The sequence below is a fragment of the Halyomorpha halys genome, unplaced genomic scaffold (genome assembly GCF_000696795.3).
Source record: "Halyomorpha halys isolate HHAL.00 unplaced genomic scaffold, Hhal_1.1 Scaffold1371.1, whole genome shotgun sequence".
Lineage (NCBI taxonomy): Eukaryota > Metazoa > Arthropoda > Insecta > Hemiptera > Pentatomidae > Halyomorpha > Halyomorpha halys.
This window is the reverse complement of record NW_027116272.1, coordinates 27,160-49,581: the sequence shown is the minus strand read 5'-3', so window position 1 is coordinate 49,581 and position 22,422 is coordinate 27,160. Positions and strand designations below refer to the sequence as shown.

General features: G+C 32.0%; 1 protein-coding gene across 1 annotated transcript in view; it reads left to right on the top strand.

Annotated features, from left to right (window-relative positions):
- The window catches only part of LOC106689478 (heart- and neural crest derivatives-expressed protein 2), a 39,382-nt gene that overhangs the window by 9,789 nt on the left and 7,171 nt on the right, over positions 1-22,422 (top strand). Inside the window, exon 2 of the mRNA XM_014434449.2 lies at positions 13,858-14,174. Coding sequence (XP_014289935.1) covers positions 13,858-14,174 — 317 coding nt within the window. The remainder of the gene's footprint in view (positions 1-13,857; positions 14,175-22,422) is intronic.

Here is a 22,422-nt window from a genome sequence, read left to right as displayed (position 1 = left end):
TTTTTAAACTTTTTATAAGTTTTTCTTTATCAAAGATCAAAAGGATGTTAAAGTATTGAAACAATATATCGATCCTTTGATAATACAATATCGGAATACTTTTATTTACGTTAGAAATAAATAATTATAAAAATGTCAAATATCGAAATGGATATGATGAATAATCAATATTAAATATCGAAATACTATTATTAAGCTTGAATATTTTCTTTAACAAAATATCGACATTTGGATTAAATATTCAAATCAAATATTTCCTCCTGAATATATGATTATAGATATATTACATTGGAGTGTAATATCAATGATATTAAGGTGCGACTACCTATAATATTACCTATAATATTAAGGTTTTTTTTTTAGAAACCGATATTTCAATATTATCGAAGGAGAATATCGATATTCCGATATTATCGGTTACTCGATATCGATATCAAAATATCGACTATCGGAGAAAAAATATCGATATCTATATCCCATCCCTACTGTGAACCACTGTTGTCACCTATCTTTCAGCCATGCCATTCTACTCTTGTGTACAGCTTTCGAAAAACTTTTGCTCTACTATTTCAACTTCTGCGCAATTATTACATTGTTTCCCTTGAAGAAAGTGGTCCGTTAAACGAAAAAAATGATATTTTGATGAAGCGAAGTTTACACTGTATGATAAGTGTTGCAAACGTTCTAGAATTTTGCAAATCTCTATCCTCTAATCGAATTGCTGGTGTGAAAGTTAGAAGAGGGGTCGATCTAAAGCTCTTTTTCACTTTTCCCGCATATTGAAAAAGACGGCGAACGGTTTCCTCCCTGGTACTCCGTGTTAATTGCTTGTTAATAGATTTTAATCGACAGTTTATTGTATGACCTCATTAATATCCACTGCTGAATTTTCCAAACCAATGCCACGGTATTTGTTAATCATGATTGGCTTCACCTTAAGTTTGAATAATTTCACTTATTGCATCAGCAGTTCTATTTTTTTTTTCAATTCCATTTACAAATATGTGAAATATATAGTAAGGAGACGTATTTTAACCGTGCTAAATTTCGAATAAAAGTTTTCGACGGAATTTCACGTTTTAAGGTCCCTCGAATCCAAATAACCTTAATATGTGTGTCAATAAAAATGTGTGTGAACAGCATAGGTTGAAAAAGAAAAGTCATACGAAACTGAAATTACATGTTTGTGGCAAATGCATGACTGAGATGTTTGCTGCAACTTTTTTCGTTAAAATCAACCCACTAGAAGTGCCACTTTATATGATCGATTTTACACTTTTATTTTCTCAAAAAATATTCTAATGAGTATGATGGAACTTGAACGTACAACCAATTTAATATTAAATACAACTTAATGTATTTAATATTAAATTGGTCTCATCCTCTTTGAAATAGTATGATAAGGCTTCAATGCCTTATTTTGTTATATTTATTTGTTATTAAGATATTTGTTATTCGCATCCCCAGGAACCCTATAACAGGACTTATAGAAACAGACAATGATATTTGTCTTTTTTGTTAAGAAATATTCCCTTCCCCGATATTTCATTTTTTTTTTTTGAAAATTACAAAAAAATTATAAATTAAACACGACTTAACCGCTTCAAAGAAATGTGTATAATTAGGGTGGCAATTAAATGTGTCGTGCGCGCCCCGCACCAATTGTGTCATAATACTACGAACATTTCGTTAGAAATCGATATCTTTGTTATCTGACTACAATGATGAACCAAGGCATGTTTAAAAACAAGCTCACTTAATCCTTCAAAAGAGAATATTAATTATTGGTAAACAATGAATAGGTCTAAATTAATTTTCTATTATAGTTATGTTTTTCTATATCTAGTACCTTTAGGGTTTTTAAAAGCAAATTTATGACTACGTCTGTAATAATGGCTTCCTGTAAGGCCATTTTCTAAAATTTTTGTGTATAAGTGTCGTTAGAACAAAAATTTAATAAGGTATTTGTTGCGGCCAACATATCGTTTTAAAAACAAAAGATCGATTGTATAGCATATGTTTTTGCTGTGTTAAAAGCAGATGTTCTATTTTGTTTTTTATACTGTGAAAAATTAACAATACACTTTTAAGTCTCATTGTGTGCACAAACATCGGCTGACATGTTTCATGAATCTACTTACTACCAGGAGTCATCTATTTTCGTCACGGCGGGCGGACTACGTCGGCTTATCCTCCAAGAGAACAAGGCTGACTTCTACCTTCACGAGGACATAACCTAACCACATCAAGTGCCCCATCAATCACCCACGGTGATATAAAGACATTTTTTTTTTCTATTTTGTTCAACTTAATTTAATTTTTGTAACAGATTTAAGTTGGGTTAAGTTTTTTTTTTTTTTTCAGTTTATATGTTTGGATATTTTTTTTACAGTTTATTATGTTCAATTATTTAAAATAACAAAATTCGGGTGTTCGTTTATTTTATTTTCACTACTCTTCACGGTTCCTTTTGAGCCCCTAACCCCCATAACAGTATTATTTGTCCTCTCTTTTTTTAATCTATATAATTTTTTTTTACATCTCTAATTTTTACAAATAGATTCACAATATTTTGTATATCGAAATTCCATGCCTTAAAATGTAATTTTTTCGTTGCTCTGTTATTAGTATAATTTTTTTTTTACGGCAATTGATGGAATTCTAAATAGCTATTTTTATCCATTACAAAGAACATATCATCAGTGTACTTTCTAAATAATGTAGGTTTAATCTCCGTTTCTTATAAATTGTTACATAGAAGATTATTTGTACATATACCACTAAAATTTACCTCACCTACAATAAATTTACTCCTCCAATCGGTAGCCCTAATTATCATTTATATATCTCTTATTTATATTTTTGTTATTAATATTTTACACATAGATTTATCCCTCTTAATAATATTTTTATCATTTACTGTCGTATGATTTATTACTTTATCCTAATTTTCACATATTAATTATAACCAATCCTCAACCAGAATGTTTGTGATAGAGAGTTTACATCTAAACTCATTATTTGTATATTTGTATCATGTATTTAATTATTTTTTAAATCTTCTTTCAATTTTAGGGAATTTTTATATTATGCATATTGTCTCTTTTTAAAATATTTAAGGCTATGATCAGAAGTTTTGATAGAGCCACTGCGAGACCACTAATGTTATTTATAACCAACCTTTAATTTTGTAGGAAGATGGCCCGGGTGGCGGTCAAAAAAGATTTTGGCAAAATCCCCCACTTTGCAGGGCTTCATCAGAACTAAATGAGAGTTAGATACAAACATTGTAAAATATGATAAATCCAGTGGAAGTGTTTGTATCTTGGTGGTTCTGTGTGCTTTGAATCATATTGGAATAATCTTCCAATTTGAGTGTTTTTATTTGCCGATGGATCCTTGGTATAGTACAATCTGTGGTCTGCAGTTTATCTTTAGTCATTTTTGCAATGCATCCATTTTTGTACAATTTTTCCACATATATATTAATTCTATTGACCAATAAAATAAAATCTTTAAAAGGATCGTTTCTTAATTTTTTATAAGTATTTTTACCATTCAACTCACTTATCGTTTTAATCATTCTTATATATAAATACTATTTTTATCTTTTATATATTTTTTCCCCATTAGATTTTTACCAATGGGTAGTTTCTCTACATGCCTGTATCACACCATTATGATCTTACATCAAATTTACTGGACGTATTTTTATGTAAATACAGTTGTAAATGTCAATAAAAACATTCTTAAAAAATAAATTTTTTTTCTTCTGTTTTTATTGCATCATTTTGTTTCATGGAATTTTAAAATTATTTGAACTGTTTCGTTATTATTAGATTTAAGAGAGAATTAATTTCGCTATTACCTTTATTTTTTTTATTTCCATTGTTTTCTCAATGTATGCTGTTGTTGGTAATGTTACAAATTCTATTTTTTAATGCATTTGTATGAGTTTCTGATAAGATATGATTTGATGATAAGATTAAATTATTATCAGTTGTGACTTACTGATTTTTTAAAATTATTATTGTTAAAATCGAAATTAAAAATTTTACCCAACGATAATAAATTTATGATATTGTCGGGTATCATTACTTGCGTTAAATTTTCAGATTACAAAAATTTCACTTCATATTTCTAGATGGGGATTTTATCCATTTTACAATAGTACAGTCGGGACTTTTTCTACGTTCGGGATGTTCCCTATTTAGCAAAAAAAAAGAAGTGGGTTTCTCCTATTTCGCAGTCAATCAGACCATGGTCTACATGAACTTTTTTGTAGTTATTATTTCCTCTAAAAATATTGCCCAGTGTACATGTTCAGCTCTAATAAGGCCAATGTTTGGGATTTTGCTGGGTCAGAACAATGGCATATAGTTCATCTTTTGGGAATATTACTAATTGTTAATAACCGTTCTTCTCAGGAAAAAAAAAACTGAACTAAATTCGTTCCAAAATCCATGAGAATCTGTCACCATAATTTGAGTTTTATAGACTAGCCGAGGAGAATCCAATGCCTGTCATGCTTATGACGGCTCAATAAACAATTCCTCCATCAGATGGAGGATTCTCATAGCAAATTGTCAAAAATTGTTTGAAGTTTCAGGAGATTCGTTCCTTCAGGACATGTCACATATAAAAAATACCCGATAATCGTAAATTATTATTTTTTATTATTCTGTCATAGGATATTACTTATCTATACCATTTAGTTTTTCTTTTAGTGGGCTTCCACATCAATTACCTTCCAGATTTTCCGATTAATAATAAATCGATAATCAATTTGTCAATATATTGTTGTACTGGGGTGGAGTGGGCGGGCAGAGCGACAACCTTATCAGGGGCAGATAGGGACTGATGGTTAACAGGCCAGATGCATCAGCCACTTGAAGTCCGGGTCCTTCTCAAGTGGAACCTCTCGAGGAGTCAGTTAGTCCTAGACGAAAACACACAACATTGTAGGCGCCTTACTCTGTCTATATTTACAATAACTCGGTCATTTTGATATAGTTCTGACAGAAATACCGTAACATCATCGAATAATATGTTGACTCCGTCGCCAATAAATAATAATAAATAAATACGCCAAGTAAAATTATTAATATCACCATGCTAAGAAGGTTTTTTTTTGTTACTTTAAGATTTATCGACATTATAAAATTTATTATTCTGATACCTTATCGCTAATAAATAAATGAACCTCTCATTGACCTTGTTTCCCATGCTTAAGCTGGATTAGGACGGCTACATCCCTCCATACGTTGACAATATTTCCTAGGCACATTTTTTTACCAAATTACCTATAAAATCTCTAATTTAAGCCCCCAGTTTACTCCATGCTCAATAGATTTCGGCCTTCGGTCCTTTTTATACATTTACACAGAACTCTATAATTTCTTTTGACATTGATACATAAGCATACCTTTTAATACCCGCTCACTATTTCAAGCAAGGGGGACCTGTCTCCTTTTTTATTAATTAAAATTAAAAGCCTGCAAGAGATTTGAAATTTATTAGTAGCAATACATAAGTAAAAGCTCTCGTAAACATGAGAAAATAGGCTACTAGCAGATTTGGGATAGCGGGAAAGGGTTAATTACCCATTGGCATGTCGTTTTGTTTTGAATCAGTTAAATTATAAACATAAAAAAAAGTATTTATTTATTTTTTACAAAGATTTAATTATTGTTAAATAATATTTTTTTTTTTTAAATAAAGCGATCAATTGTATTCCTTATCACATGGGTTTTGATTTTTATTGTTACTAATTATTCCTAATGTTATACATAAAGGGTGTAACGCTGCTGACTCTTTTATTTGATTTTTTTTTTGTTTTTTATTGATAAGAAGAGATTATTAAATAGCTGTTTGGTAATTCTCAATAATTATCATTATAATTATCAGTTTGAAAAGGTGAATGTGTTTATTTTGATTCACAAGTTAACTGGAATAATGGAGTGCAAACTAAGGTCCAATGGATAATCATGTGTGCAAATAAATATTATTTTAGGCTTTAAAAGTATTTAAGAAGCCGGGCAATCTCATTGACTACGTTAAAATTCACAAAATTGTTTTATTGTAAAAGTACTTACTTGTGCCTCTGAATCTATATCTTCTAATCCTATCATAATAATATATGTTCTGGTTTGGTTTGAATGGCGAATTCTATGTTATAAGCACAGTTTTATTTTTCCTAAAATGAATGATTATTCCTAGTTTTTATGTCAGCTTTCTACTGAACTACGTATTTCCCGTTTCTGGAAAAATTGTTTGGTTTAATAAGCTTAAAAGTTGTTAAATAAGTCCATATTAATTTAGTCGAATTCTTTTACGGAAAAAGCCGAAATTTGTCTCCAGTTTTGTAAGTTGTTTTTACAAATATTTAAAATGCGGGTGTAAAAAATAAGTGGATAATATCTACGTAATACCATATGTGTATATTTATATTTATTATATGTGTATATTATATGTATCCTTCCCTCTCATTTATACGTTCATAACTATTTCGATTTCGGTTTTATCTTTTTCAATAACAAGTATAAATAATTATGGTACTGTATGATGTAATAAACGAGCTCCAAATTGAGTCCAACTCTCAACTTGAATATTTAGAACTCTTTACTTCGAATATTTTTCAAAGACACAGATTTTCATACCATAATATTTTTTCTAAATTATGTGAAATTACCACTATGTGAATTCATTTTGGCAAATATTGAAATTGCTACTCTTATGAATATGTTCATTATAAACTACTTTATGGTGTATTTAACTAGCTTCAGATTGAGCCGTAATAGACATATCTACTTCATAATAGTTCTAATGTATTAGTATGATGTAAAACTATTTGATAAAAAGATAGTAAAACTTTTACCACTTCCTGGGGGGGGGCGAAAAAAAATCAATTTTTTCCAAAGAAGGAAGAGTAAAAATTTGCGAATATATTTTAGCAAATAACATGAAAACTACTATTTTTATAAAAATAATCACCATAAAATACTTTATGGTACATTTAACGAGTTTCAAATTGTGCCTGAATAAAATTATGTATGTTCATTGTTTTCTGATAATTTTTAATAGTTTTTCAATCACCAATATTTATTTTTCAAACAAGTTACAATAACTTCATGAATCACATTATTGGGTGAAGTATAATTAATACTAACTATTTTTATTCCTACAGCTCATGTTATAAATATTATTACACGATTTTGGCATTTTGCTGCATTGAAAATGAGTCGTATGTTGATAAAAGTTAAATATCTTAGGAACTATTTGATGTAGAGATGTCTTTTAGGGCCATCTGTGATATTAGGGCAACGGACTCTCAGGGAGTGGTAATTTTTTTACTATCATAGTTTTCAAACATTTTTACATAGGTATTAGTTGATATAAATTAATGTATACTTACTTCTATTAAAAAAATAAATACTTGTAACAAATACTTTCAGGAGCAGTACGAGTATGTATGAAAGTATATGACTTTAATAATAAAAATTACTAGGGTAGAAAGTTTGAAAATGGCCAATGGAAAGGATCGAAACGTTGTAAAATATGAAGTATATAGAAGATATAGAACTGTTATAAATATTTTTTTCAAAATTATTATTATATAATTTTATTTAAAATACTTCCACGAATTTTTTTACTTTTGAATATTTTACCATTATTTTTGTCAATTTTCTATCCTTAAATGAATTTTAATTGCAAATTAAAAATTCCTTGATCTGGCGAAAACTAATATGGGGCTAAAAATGCCTGGATTTTTCCCTCAAGGGCGTATTCAATCTTTATAACTCTATTGCTTTTTATATTACCAGTAATATACTCATACTTTCACTCCATATACCTCTGTGATTCTCATCTTCACCGAATCTTTTTCTTTATAGCTTTGTTCGAGATGTCGGCATTTATAAAATATTTTTTGTTTTATTAAGAGAAGATCATGCTCAGCAAAAATAAACAAATAAACAAAACATATTTATTTTTGCCGACGTTTCGACCTGAATTTCAGGCCTTCATCAGAGATCTTAAGCGGAGATTCCTTTAACTTTTCCTGTTGACTTTAAACAAAATTAAGCTGAGATTCCATTAAAAGTCAACAGAAATAGTTAAAGAACGGTTAATGTTAATGTACGGTTAATGTAGCTATGCCTAGCTATACCCTGATAAACGAAGATTTTCTCGTAGTTGTATGAAAAAAAAGTAAATAAAACAATTCTCATTTGACCAGTAGAAACTGAAAATAAAGATTATAATAATTTCAACTATTAGCAAGTGATTCTGAATGAATGAAAATATTGTAAAAAAAAACCTGGTAAAAAAAAAATCAGAATTCAATTTTATTTAGATAAAATTTTAATTATATAATTTTACTAAATCAATATTTGCTTAAGGTTGGTGTGACACCTTTTCAAGTATTCCGCTTTGAACATTAAGGACCCCAGCTGATGAATCATGTTACGATTCAAGTCCCTTTTACGATGTTATTAGGAGAATCCAAAACAAATCTTTGTTCCACAACACGATAGGTTGAGTTTATCGAACCCAATTTCATTATTTGTTTGCTTTTTATATGCTATCATACGTTCAATGTAAATACATATATTACTGTACTTATTGGTTTATTCATATGGAAATATATTATATATTATATAACCTAAAATAAAAAATAGTTCAGAACATTAAAATGTAAGAGAAATAAAAATCGCTATGGGTCCCTAAGACACACTAAGGATTAAATATCTCAAATGCCAGAAAATAATTAGTCAACTTTTTGCCAATAGTTAAGGAATATCCACATATAAGATCCCCGTCATCACGTTTTATGTGTAATTGTATCGTAATATATATGAAATAACGTTCACGACGTTTATTTTATACTAATTTTGAGATCTTGATGAAAAATTAAGGAGTTTTAATATACAAAATTAAGTATGGAGTTAACTGCTTATTACAACATGGGTTTATTTATTATTTTGTATAGTGTTGTGTGCCCTAAATTCGTGTTTAGGGCTTAAGGAAAAAGGAATCGCAACAATGCAGTGTAACAGTAGTTTCGTACAGACGTAGTATGTATTTAGCATTTTATCACTTACAAACAACCTGTCGAAATATTAATTCTTCATATTGTATCTAGAATCTGAATCTGAAGCTATTTCTTCGATGTCAGCTGACTGAGATCAGATAAGAGATGTACCGAACCAAATAAAGCCAGTATGTTACAGCAGTCCAAGCGTGTCAGATCTTATTCTTTCTATTTTTTTTTTTTTTTAACATTTTGCTTTCGCCGATACTTAAGTGGTGCCGAAAGTAACGGAATCGTGAGAGCAGCAGTTCTGATTCTGGAGGGTTGGAACCAAAACAACCAACCTCAAGCCGCAGTCAACCAACGTTTATCTTTAGGGAACCCGACTCCGGAAGAAATTCAACCACTACCAGAAGTCTGTTTAGCGCAATTTCATCCCACAACGCTAGAATGGATTAAGGTCCGAAAATCAACCGTCCCGAGGAAGGCGGTATCGGACCTTGGAAAATTCACCGGAGAGACCGGAGAATTAAATCATTTTTTAAAAGGGGGGATCACCTAATGGGGCGAACAGAAGCGAAGATGTCGGAGAATCTACTGGACAGCGAGAATACAAAAGCACTGAAAGCAGCAGTGGCCTGCCGAGTAAAATGAAGTATCTTAAATCTGATTCAGGCAGATGAAGATACACCCTAAAAGGTCATCAAAGAAAGATTAAAAAAGGCATTCGGAGGAGGACGGTGGACCCCAGAGGAGAACATATATTCATGATGATCAGAAAAACGGAAAAACCGAGACAGTCTAGTGGTCAATATGCCCCGGAACCCCTGGCACGCTTTAACAGAATACAAGATAAACTCAGCGAAATAATGGAAACAATCCAGGTACAGGGTCGGATGCAATTATTATTCATGGTACTAAAGATACAGTTGACAAAGGATCTAGAGAAGAAAGGATTTCCGAGAGAGGAAATCAGGGGCCTATAGCCAAAAAGAGATGTGGGCCAGAGCGAACCAATGGAGATTAACGCCCAACAGATACGGAGAAGCCACCATAGGTTGAGTAGATCTTTAGATGTATCTACGGAACCATCGGGAGCATCAGAGATCGGAGAAGAAGTCGAGGAACCACGGAACCGAGGTAGTCAAGGGGACAAGGTGGAAACGAGGAGACAGAGGAGAATGGAGGCAAGGGACTGGAGGGGGAAAGACGTGAGACATCTGAAGGGGATGTCAGCGGAGGGGCGACCGCACACTGCTGAATTATAACGTGAGAGAGAAAAGCGGCGGTCTGTCTACAATAGAGATAGCAGGAGTGAGGTTGTAGCGTGGTAGACACCGCCAGTTCCAACACCATCATGTACCGTCTACAATAGAGATAGCAGGAGTGAGGTGGTAGCGTGGTAGACACCGCCAGTTCCAATACCATCATGTACCGAGAAACCTTGCAAAAGCTGTGTGATGCAGATAGGAAACAAGATTCAGAAACGCCAATGTAAATTGATCACCCTGGATGGCCCTTGTGAGGTAGAGGAGAAGGTGGAGATACAGTTCAACCGGTGGGGATTTAGTTGGGAGAACTTGCCAGTTCATATTGTAGGGCGTATGCCGAGGCAATACAAAGTGATTGTGGGGTGTGACCTGATAGGAAAGGTGGGTGCTTGGGTTAACAATATCAAGGGAAAATAGAGAACTGGGTTGGAGGGTAAAATGTACAAATGTCATCGACTACAGAGACTTTGGGGAGAATATGAAGATATTTTTTTAAAAGAAGGAGACATGCTCGGGGCAACCGGGAAGACTCCATGAGATCATACTAAAAGAAGGAAGGTTACATTTGTGAAATAGAGGAGATTACATCAGCAAATCCGGGAAGAGCTCAAAGGTTTAAAACGCCAGGCAATAATTTTGGATAGTACATCCCCATACAATAGTCCATTGCGGGTGGTAAAAAAAAAAGAAAAAAAAAGTGCACCAGGTGAAAGTTTAAAATACGCACTGACCATAGGCCCCTGCAATGGGTGGGAATGTTGAAGGCGTCTTCGGCTAGGATTAAGCGTTGGAAAGAGTTATTGGGACAGTACAATATGGAAATAATATATAAACCAGGCAAAGAAAATGTGGTAGCTGATTGGTTATCTCGTCCAATAACTGTGAACGCCTTGTAAGAAGACAACGGAGAACCGCCCGGAGTAATATCACGACGATTGTGTCGCAGGTAGGCGTGAAGAACAAACAGATCCGTAGAACATTAAATAATGCTTCAAACCCTTGAGAAAAGTGCCGTAGAAATGTTATCATTTGGGAGAAGATCAAGCAGCTATTGCGTGATGAACACATAGGAATGGACAGGACATTCGCCCGATGGTGGAGAGAGATGAGGACGAACACCACAGTGAGAGATGTCCGTAGCAACATCTTCAGAGCAAACCGAATCACCGCGGAATCCCGGAGACCCTGATAGCGTTAAAGGAAGGTAATTTTGGTGGGGGATGAAGAAGACAATTACGGAAGTTTTAGGAAACTAAGCGAAGTTTGTCTAAGCACGAAATATGACAGAAATCCGTAAAAAGGGGGACAAGAAGATATACATACCTCAGATACGAACCGCGAAATGATCTACAGATCGATACTGTCACATGGAGAGTATTTAAATGGATAACCATGATTGATATCTTCATTAATGCGGCAATGGCGCTCCAGGTGCTGGACAAGTCGTTGGAAGCAGAGTTTACAGGTCTCGGATTGTGATTCCAATTCTACGGAGTTCTGGACCGCATCGCATCGGACAGAGACAGAGAATTCGACCATACCAGGATTCGAACTGAAATGAAGGAATTTGGTGTGACATGGCACCTCAATACAGTAAGATACCCTAAGATTAGAGGAGGTATAGAGCGGCTTCATAGCACGTTGAGTAACCATCTTCCCTTATATCAAATCGACAAGGGATTGGAACCGGATGTACCAATGCCAAAGGCTATAGCAGCATATTAGGGAACACAATATTGGTACTGTTGAAATACCAAAGAACCTAAAAAGAGGAGAAATATTGATACTGAAGTGTTAAAACTTCCGACAATGACAATTTAAAAATTGGAGTGTTCTCGAAGTTGGAGTCGAAGGGAAGGAAGAATATGATTTTGATATGATATATTGCAAATAAAATTATATATTTAATTTTTAATTTTCCCCTGATCTTCAAAATCTTCCAACAATGAAATATTGATATTTCGATTCAATATTCTTAAAATATTGTTACCATAATTTGATATATAAATTAATAAGAATGTGGAATATCAATAATATTGCATTAATAATAACAAGGGCGTTGGGTCAGCCCCGTGGATTTGGGAGTCCTCCGGCGTTCATCCAGCCTCATGAAGTATTTTACCCTTATTTGGGTAAAAATCTGACGGTCGAGTGTAATTCTGACCAACTCACCTCCTTGCACAACCGTTAGTATAGTAGCAGTAGTTCCTTACAAAGTACTGCACCTATGACCCTTTTAAGTTGTAGTGGTACAGATTTTTTTTTTTAATATCACATTAAATTTAAGTAATTTATTTTAAATATGTTTCTTAAAATTTTTGTGTCTTCCTTAAATCAAATATTGATGTTTCGATTAAATATTCTTAAAATATTGTTGCCAAATTTTTTATATCGATATTAATAAGAATGGTTAATAATTTTGATATTTACATGAAAGTCGACTATCGATATCCAAATAAAAATATCGAACTTCTTCTTCTAAAAAAATTTTGAAATTTCGATTAAATATTCTTAGAATATCATTGCCAAATTTTTATATTGATATTGAAATAAAAATTATTTATTTAATGTTAAAGATGGTTATATAATAGTGTACACTTCTTACATGAAAAATCGATATTCTGATTAATGTCAAATATCGATATTCAAATAAAATAGAATAATTTAGTTTTCCCACTTTCATTAAAATATTTACATTTTAATTGAATATTTTTGGAATATCCTTTCCATACTAATATCGTTACTAATATAAAAGTCGAATATCGATATCGAAATAAAAAGTAAATATTTAATCTAGCCCTTTCTCTCAAATTTCGTATACATTCTTTAATGAAATATCGATATTTTGATTGAATATTCTCAGAATATCCTTACCATACTTTGATATCGATATTTCGATTAAATATTCTTAGAATATCATTGCCATACTTTTATAACGATATTAATATGAGAGTGAAATATCGAAATTAATATGCAATATCGGAATAAAAAGTATATATTTATTTTAAAACGTATGTCCTTAAAATATCGTAATTTTTCTTTATTGAAATATCAATAATTTTTTTTTTTTTTTCCTATCTATTTTATATAGATATGTACTTTGTATATTATTTGGTGATTTTTTTTTTTAAACCGATTATATCCAAGGAAAATATCGATATTCCGATATTATTGGTCACAAAATATCGTATATTGGAGGCAATGTTTGAGGGGCAAGTGAGCTCTGGGAAACTTTGTATTGCTCTCTATACACTTTTAAAGACATTCTTTGAATTAATATTAATGTTTTTAAAGCGATAATATACGGTGAAAGTCATAATTACATTTCAAATGTTGTAACAAAACGAAAATGATCCTTTCACAATAATCCGTCCATCAGAAGATAATTATACAAACTGAAATTTCTTTTTCATAAATTCGTCTAACACAAGTACATATTAATATTTGTTTACTAGTATTTCTGTATTCATAGTTATTGTAGATTAACTAACGTCGATTGTCTAAGAATTCAAATAAATATATTTGTGTGAAACTCTATTTACAATGTGATTCTAGGTGAAGAAAACTACTGGCCAGAGGTCGACTACTGGAGACCTGAGCAGCCCGTGAGAGTAGTCCGACGGCGAACAACGGCTAACAAAAAAGAGCGAAGAAGAACCCAATCAATCAACAATGCCTTTGCTGACCTCAGAGAGTGCATCCCAAACGTACCGCCGGACACGAAACTCTCTAAGATTAAAACCCTCCGATTGGCTACATCCTACATTGGCTACCTCATGGATGTGCTCGGTGGTCAGGATTGCGGTGAGGGGTTCAAGGCGGATCTCCCCCCTCGCCCTCGCCTCCACACACAGTCAACGATACACCTACAAGTAAGCCATCCCATTCACGTTTTAATTTTTCAGATAATTGTTTGACTTTTAATGACACAAATAATCCACAATAAGATGTAGGCGACCAGAGTGCTGTGGAATTGATCATACTGGTTTGAGAAAGAATATAGTTTAATTAAATAAATATATTAAAAATTAGACCAACTCAAGGTAAGAAATTTTTGACTATCACACTTAGGGGGCTTTCCCGCTGGCGGTAGTTCAAATACTGTTACTTTCCAGTCAAGGAACAGCCCAGATGTGTGGCAGCACCGACGGACCCAGCCTAAAGTACGAGGGCATCCGGCATTGTATTTAGTAAGACCAGTATAGACCTTTCCCAGAGTAGGCAATAAAGCAATTGGGAATAAACAGAATAGGTGAGGGAAGAGATCAAAGAACCTGAAAGATTTAAGGATCCGGGATAGAATTTTCTTAGGGGTAAAGTCCCGCCTTATTTTCCTCTTTATTTAAATATATATTATAGATTTCTAGTAATAGTAGAGAATATAATAGGAATATATAATGTAATATATAAATATATAAAACGCTGTTTAAACGACTCCATTTATTATATATTTAGAACTGGCATAGAACCGCGGTTCAGCAACTGAACAGCAGTTCAGAAAAATGAATTTGATCAATCATTCATGGTGGGAAAGACCACTTAAATAGTGACAGCTTAAGATTAACAGTTGCGAATACTTTTCCCTCGTTAGATTCTTTTCTGCTTTATGTTTATATTACATTTGTTGAAGATATTGCCAATATTGTCCAAAAAGTCCATTTTAATTGTCTTTCATGTTATTGTAAATAACGGGTGAGCTTAAGTTCGTATATAGCATTCATTTATAATTACATAATGTTCTTGAAGAATGTTTTTTATTAGATATACAACATGCACATTTATAATTGTTGAGAATAGATTAATAACTCTTTGGCGACTGTTAAAGTTATACTTTTGTACTTACTGAAAGTCAATGTTGTCTTGTTTATGTTATTAAATATTCCTGAAGAGGATGGGAATCAGTAAATGTTGGATGCTTGGGATAGCAGAGAATATAGAAAGGTAACAAGAGCAGAAAAACTGTATTTTGTGATTAATATGCGATGAGATAAGCTAGACAGTTCCTTTTTCGCTCCCATCCAAAAATGCCATGGATTTCAGCGTCAGCCCATTTCATTGAGGTTTCTCAAGGTATCTTGGTTCAACAAACTATAGTAATTCATCAGCTGTTATTGTTAGGTGTGGTAGTTGTATTTATAATATTTTTTAAAGAATATTTCAGCCAATCTGTGATAGAGTAACCGAACCTGGTATAGTAACCGAGACACTGTAGATTAATATGCTATAGACATTATTCCAGATCAAATGTTGAACATGACTAACTTTAGAACTATTTTTTTTTTCTTTATAAATTTTTAACACTTTAAGTTATATAAAAAAAAATTGTTTTTGCACAGGTGTTGATAAATATAATCTTTTATATAAAAAATAGGTTACAAAATAATAAATATTATAAAAATTTTATAATATATTTATAATTTTTACAATATTTATAATTTTTGACCGCACCCGGATCATATTCCATTCATCTATACACACGGTCAATCAATAATCTTCCAGTATAAAAATTTTAATTTGTTTTGCAAGAACAAAACAATATTACAGTAAATACACTTACACTAAAAAAAAAAAATGCAATCAAAATAACAGGTTTAAACAAAGACAGTTTAGTACGTATAAAATATTTGATTTTTTAGGTTGAAGTTGAGGTTCCTGCAAATATAATTATTAGTTTTAATCTGTTTGTTACTCGACAATCAATAGTATAATTTTTAATTTGTGTCGGTAAAGTCGAAGTTTACATTTTTGTCGTTTCAGCTCACTGTGTGAAGTTCATTCATCAATAATATGATTAGTATTACGGTAACTTTCTTTTCGTCAAAGTAATATCGTATAGTTCTGTACATATTAGTTATTTACGTATTTTATATATGCATACAATTTAATTTTTAAAAAAGTCATTTTAATTATTTAACCTTGGAAGTTCTATATTTATTTCTCATGGAACCAGCTGACCAATGTTGGGTGTGTCTTGTGGGCTTGTGGCAAAAAACATATGGCCACACCCAACTACTGGCTGTCTGAACTTTTTTTATTTTCTCATCTGACGTTCAGAAAATATCACTGTAAAATTAACAGCTCCATAAAACAGCCCAACCTATTAGGAGCGGATCTAGACATTATCTTTAGGAAACGAATAAAAAAATAAGCTTTTTATAAGGATTTAACTTCCTAATGTTTTACAGCCGAGGTTAATGAAGACAGTTCGATTGTTTTACGTGTAATTTATACTACGGTCAATCATGTCTGTCAAGTAAAACGATAAATGCAAAGAAAACAGAGAAAATTCATTGGTGTCAAGAATGATTGAACAGAAATATTTTAGATTTTAAATTTCCCGAATATGGAGATTTTTAAATTAAAATTATTTCAAAAATGAAAGTTTTCTTTTCCTTTAGGGGTCCCCTGCCCTCTCTTCTGATAAAATGATTTATTGTTGATGGGGATAGCTGAAATGACCAAACCAGCGAGAAAATAAATAAGAATTAATTTTATCTATGGATGTGATGTTTTAATGAAAATAAATTTTAGGATTATGGTTTCACTATCCTCACCACATATGCCGATGATACATGTCTATTGTCAGTGAACAATGATCCTTGCATTGTATCCCAAACCCTCCAATCCCACATCACCACCCTTGAAGAATGGTGTCAAAATTGGAGGATTAAAATTAATTCCAATAAATCCCACCAAATCACATTTACCCTTCGTCGTAAACCTATGACCTCTTGCCCAACAGTATCCTTTAATAATACCCCACTTATTCCTGTCGAACAGATCCGTTACTTAGACTACATCTCGACAAACGACTGACATGGAATCCTCATACAAGACTGAAAAGATAGGAAACTGCTCGTCGATTTCGACTATTACAACATTTACTAAACAAACGGTCTAAATTGCCAATCCATTACAAAAAGACTGATCTACATGACTATTATAAGGCCTATCTGGACATACGGAATTAAGCTTTGGGACTCCACTAAACCATCAAATTCCTCCCAAATCCAATCCTTACAGTCCAAAATCCTTAACGCTCCTTACTTTGTCACAAATCAAGTCATCCATCATGACCTCAATGCACCATATGTTGCCGATTTGGCCAAAACCGGATACCATTCCTTTCATGGAAAACGTCCCAACCACCCAAATCCACTTGTTACTAACCTGGCTTCTCCTTCATTACCTAATAATCCTCCTAGGCGTCTGAAAAGAAGATGGCCTAGGGATCTTCTCCTCTAGAAATGTTATTGGAGTTCTATCAATGGGTAGATTCTCCACATGTTTGTATCATGTCACTATCTCACCTACAGCAAATTCACTTGTTGTATATATGTTATACAGTTGTAAATAAAATAAATGATTAAAAAAAAAGGATTATGGTTTATAATGGAAAATTAAAATAAAATGTTGATAAAATTGAATTTACTTCAAATATATTAAGATACATAATTCAGAAGTGTTCTGAAAACCTTTTACAAGAATATTTTAAAGATTTTATTGTGTATTATAATTAATTTTTATGACAATTAACTCTGTTATACAAATTCAAACTGAGTTTATTGTCTAATCTACACAATCATCTTAGCTCACTGGTCATCACTTCATTCGACTTATTTTTAAGTTAATTAAGACCGATTTTGACAGCTCTTAATACTAACGGCAGTCCCAGAGGCTATATTCCGAATAAATGTGATATATACCATATGCAGCTAAGAAACTTGTTTTTGTCCAGCTGTATCCCTCATTTTCTCCACTGTATAGCAGAGAGAAATAAAAAAACTTACAAGTTTCTACTTATACAATTATTACTACTGCTTTTATTAGATTACATCTGTTGCCTTCCGCTCGCTACGCTCTCTCAAAGGTATACACACATTCCGTAACGGATCCTTTTTTAGTGGATAATAACTTGTACCATTGAGTTTTGATGGTTCAGCTTTAATCTTGTATAAATTAAGTAAAGGTTTCTTTGGGGATTGGTCGACTTTGGTTGCTGATTTTCCAATTTATTAGTGTGGCGTGGAATTCGATTTTTTAGCGAACGAAAAGTCGTTTTTTAAAGAGATGATATCAAGTTTCAAAAGAAACAAAAAAGTTCACATAGACTAAGGCCTGAGCCCACCCATTAAAGCAGGGAATTAAAGTTTTTTGAAACAAGTAACTTTTTTTTCAGTAGGCAGCATTAACTAAAACCTTACAAAAGTAAAGTAATTCTAAATTGCTGCATAGTAACCAGGTTATAAGGAATCCAGAATTTTTCTTTGTTAAAACCATCTGATGGTGATCTGTGGAATCCATTTCCATTCTTGTATACTATCAAAAGGACTGAATTGAGTGGGATTCTTTTGCCTCAAATAAGATTAAAAGTTTAGAAATGACATATAGGTTACAATTCATTGATAGTTCCTTCACCAACAGAAGAAAGGTTTTTTGAATACGTATTCGTATGTGAATTTTTATACAGAGCCTGAAGTCATTTTTCAGTTATGAAACTTCCAAACACAAGATGTCGTTAGTAAAAGATCTTAAGAAGAGGCAATGAATTCTCTCCACAACATTGCAGTAATGGCGTCATTCGTGTTAAACATACAAAAATTATGTGGTAGACGAGATTGGTACTTTGTCGTTAGACACTTTCCGTAATTTAATCAGAAAGACGAGGAATCTAAATTTCCAGTACACTAAATGTTACGAAAGAATAGAGATTGTTCGATGTAGCATTAATAATTAAGAATAATATTATCTTCACTGAAAATATTATTAGCAGAATAAATATTGAGTTCATATCAGGTTGTTTACACTCATCTTCCTCTAAAGTCGTCACAGTTTATAAACTTACAAAGCCAATATGAAATTTCAAAACTTTTACCACCAGGAAATCGTACATTATAGTACAAGATTTGGGAAGAAAAAAAGGCAGTTATTTCACCCCAATTTTTTTATTACTTTAATCAAAACTATGTATAATTACTAGTCAAAAATGATGAGTCTGCCAAGTATAGGTAGGGGATATAAAAAATAACCTTAAAAAACATTAATTTTTCATTCGGAGCACTATATCTTAAAAAATATCAACAAAACTAGAAAATCTAAAAGAACATTATTTAAAAGAGAGTAAATTTGCTGAAATATTAGCCCTAATAGATCTATTTACGTCCAATAGTTATCGAGAACTATTAAAAGCAAAACTTCTTAAAAATCTACTGAAAGATTAGTAGTTAGTTAATTTATTTTGAGAAATTTATATCTCAGGAACTATGTGACGTATAGATGTCTATTAGCACTCAAATTAGAGCTAGATTAACGTACTATAAAATAGTTTATGACCTTTACTTTCGTAGGAATAGTAGTTTTCATGATATAGGCTAAAATAAATTGATTAATAGTTGTTCGGACGATAAGTTTGAGTTTTGAAAAACTTTATTTCAACCATAATTTATTAGACCATAGGACGTACAGATGTCTGCCATCACTCAAAATAAAGGAAATTTAACTTACTATAAAGTAGTTTATGACACTTATCTTCGTAGAGATAGTAGTTTTTATGATATTCGCATATGAATATAAATTTGGCAAATGAAAATTTGTTCGAAAACTATAAATCAATTTATTTTAGCAAATACTATGAAAACTACTACGCCTACGACGATAAACATATTATACTACTTCATAGCCCATTAAACTAGCTTTAATTTGATTGCTTACAGACATCTGTGCGTCAAATGGTTTTTGAGATATAGATTTTTCATAATAAATTCACTAACTACTGATCTTTCAGTAGGTTCTGTACAACATTTTTATGAAATATTGCTTTTTAAAAAGCTATATCTCGAGAACTATTGAACGTAAATAGCTTTATTAGGGCTTACAGTTTAGCAAATTTACTCTACTTAAAATGATGTTCTCTTAGATTTTCTATTTTTGTTGGGAGTTTTAAAGATATAGAACTCCGAATGAAAAATTAATTATTTTTAATGTCGCTATTTTTTATTTCCCCTACGTGTACTTGACAGACATCAATTTTGACTATTAATTATACCTAGTTTTCATTAAAGTAATCAAAAATAGAGGTGAAATAATTGACTTTTTTCTCCTATCGGGCTCTTGTACTAGTACTGGTTTTAGGTGACTTGAACAAAAATATTTACTGGGGATGCCGTAAATCGAATTCTAGCGTAAATGCTTTGCTATATACCTGTTCAAGACAAAATATTGAAATTCATGCACCAAATGAACCTACTTTCTACAGACCACGTTGTAAACCTGATATTAATGAAATTGTATTACAATGGAGGCAGTGGATGCTCAACAGAGACCCTGTTTACAAAACGAAATGGAACCACCTCAAACACGTAATTACAAAAGAATAGGATGAATGGGTATATTCTAAATTTTTAATTTACTTAAATGATTTCGAACCAAGGGACCAATCCTTATGTAAAGAAAAGCGGAGTCTTTTCAATAAATATGATAAAATACGATGATAAAATATGATACCCAATCCGGTAGAGAACGGCAAATCATCATTAGCGACGTCGAAAAAGCTTAAGTGTTTGCAGACTACTTCGAGAAAACGTTCTCTCCAACACAGAATGTGAAAGAGGCCCACAAATAGCAAATCAAAATCTCTAAGAGTATTAAAAATTGCCCTTAGCAACAGTGCAGCTCCTATTTAAATTCGATACCCCAAAAGAAATTCTAAAACTGATTAGGCGGCTTAAAGTAAAGATAAGTCCTAGCCATCATTTGATAACAGTCATAGTTATAAAACAGTAACCTAGGAAAGCTGTCGTTTTCATTACTACAATTTTTAATAATTGTCTACGTACTGGGTATTTTCCCCAAGTGAATAATTCTCAAGCCTGATGAAAACGTTGAACAAGTCAGCAGGTATAGGCACAAACATTTATTTCCCATTTTCGTAAAGTTGCAGGAATCGGTTATGAAAGTACATCCTTTTTCTTTCTTACAATGTAACAGTATTATTCTGGATTTTCAATTTGGTTTTCAGTATGACCATTCCACTTCACACCAAATGGCAAGATTATCGGATTTGAAATGAATAAACGCACATTGCTAATGTTCTTGGACTTTTAACAAGCGTTTGATAAGGTTTGGAATCACAATCTTCTATGCAAACTAAAGAAAGTGGACACTCAGAAATACTTGTATGATATCCTGAACTCGTTTCTCAACGATCAAACATTTACCGTCGGAATAAATAACGCAAACTACACCATTAGATAAATCCATTATGGTACTTTTATAAATCAAACTTTTATCTTCACTTCATCCAGTACACATTTACCTCCATGGCTATGTTTACTGACGACACAGTATTTTTTTTCCTAACAAATGACTAATAATTGCCCGTAATGCAATAGAGACGCACCTTAATAATTTAGGGCAATGCTTTTCTAAGTGGAAGAGCAGTCTAGTCTATACATTCAAAAATTCAATTAAAAAATCTTTACTCTTGGACGCCCATTAGACACAGTTGAACTGATTCTTAACAGTGAATAATTGCAATTGAATCCTACCAATGAATCTGTAAGATACCTTGCAGTTCATATGGATCGTCACCTAACCTGGAATCAACATCAAACCAAGCCTATGCACGGTTAACCACCATATCCTTCCATCTATAGAAAAGCTAAATTCAAATAAAATTTAATTATCCTCATCTAAAAAACAATATTAAGGGCATTACTGATGTACGGCTGCGAAGTATGGGAAGCGGCATCCTGTGCAAAACGAAAAAAATTGCAATAATTCCGAACCAGGTCTTGAGAATCGCAGTAGACGTTCCTTTTTTTGTATAAAAACGTTATTCAAACCAATTTCCTCTCAAAGACTGCTATTATAGGATAATCTATTTTTAACTTTATATTTATCGTTTTTTTCTTCTTATTAACAGTATTAAGTATTTTATTGCTTCTTTCTTTTTCTTTCTCAATTATATTTTCATTGTATAAGTCTGTTGTTTGTTTTGTTACTGTTATAAATATTAGACATTTTGTTAGTATTTTTTCAATTACATGACTATTATTATTTTTAATCATTTAGCATTAATATTTATACTGCTAACTATTTATTAAAAATAATTAAAAAAAT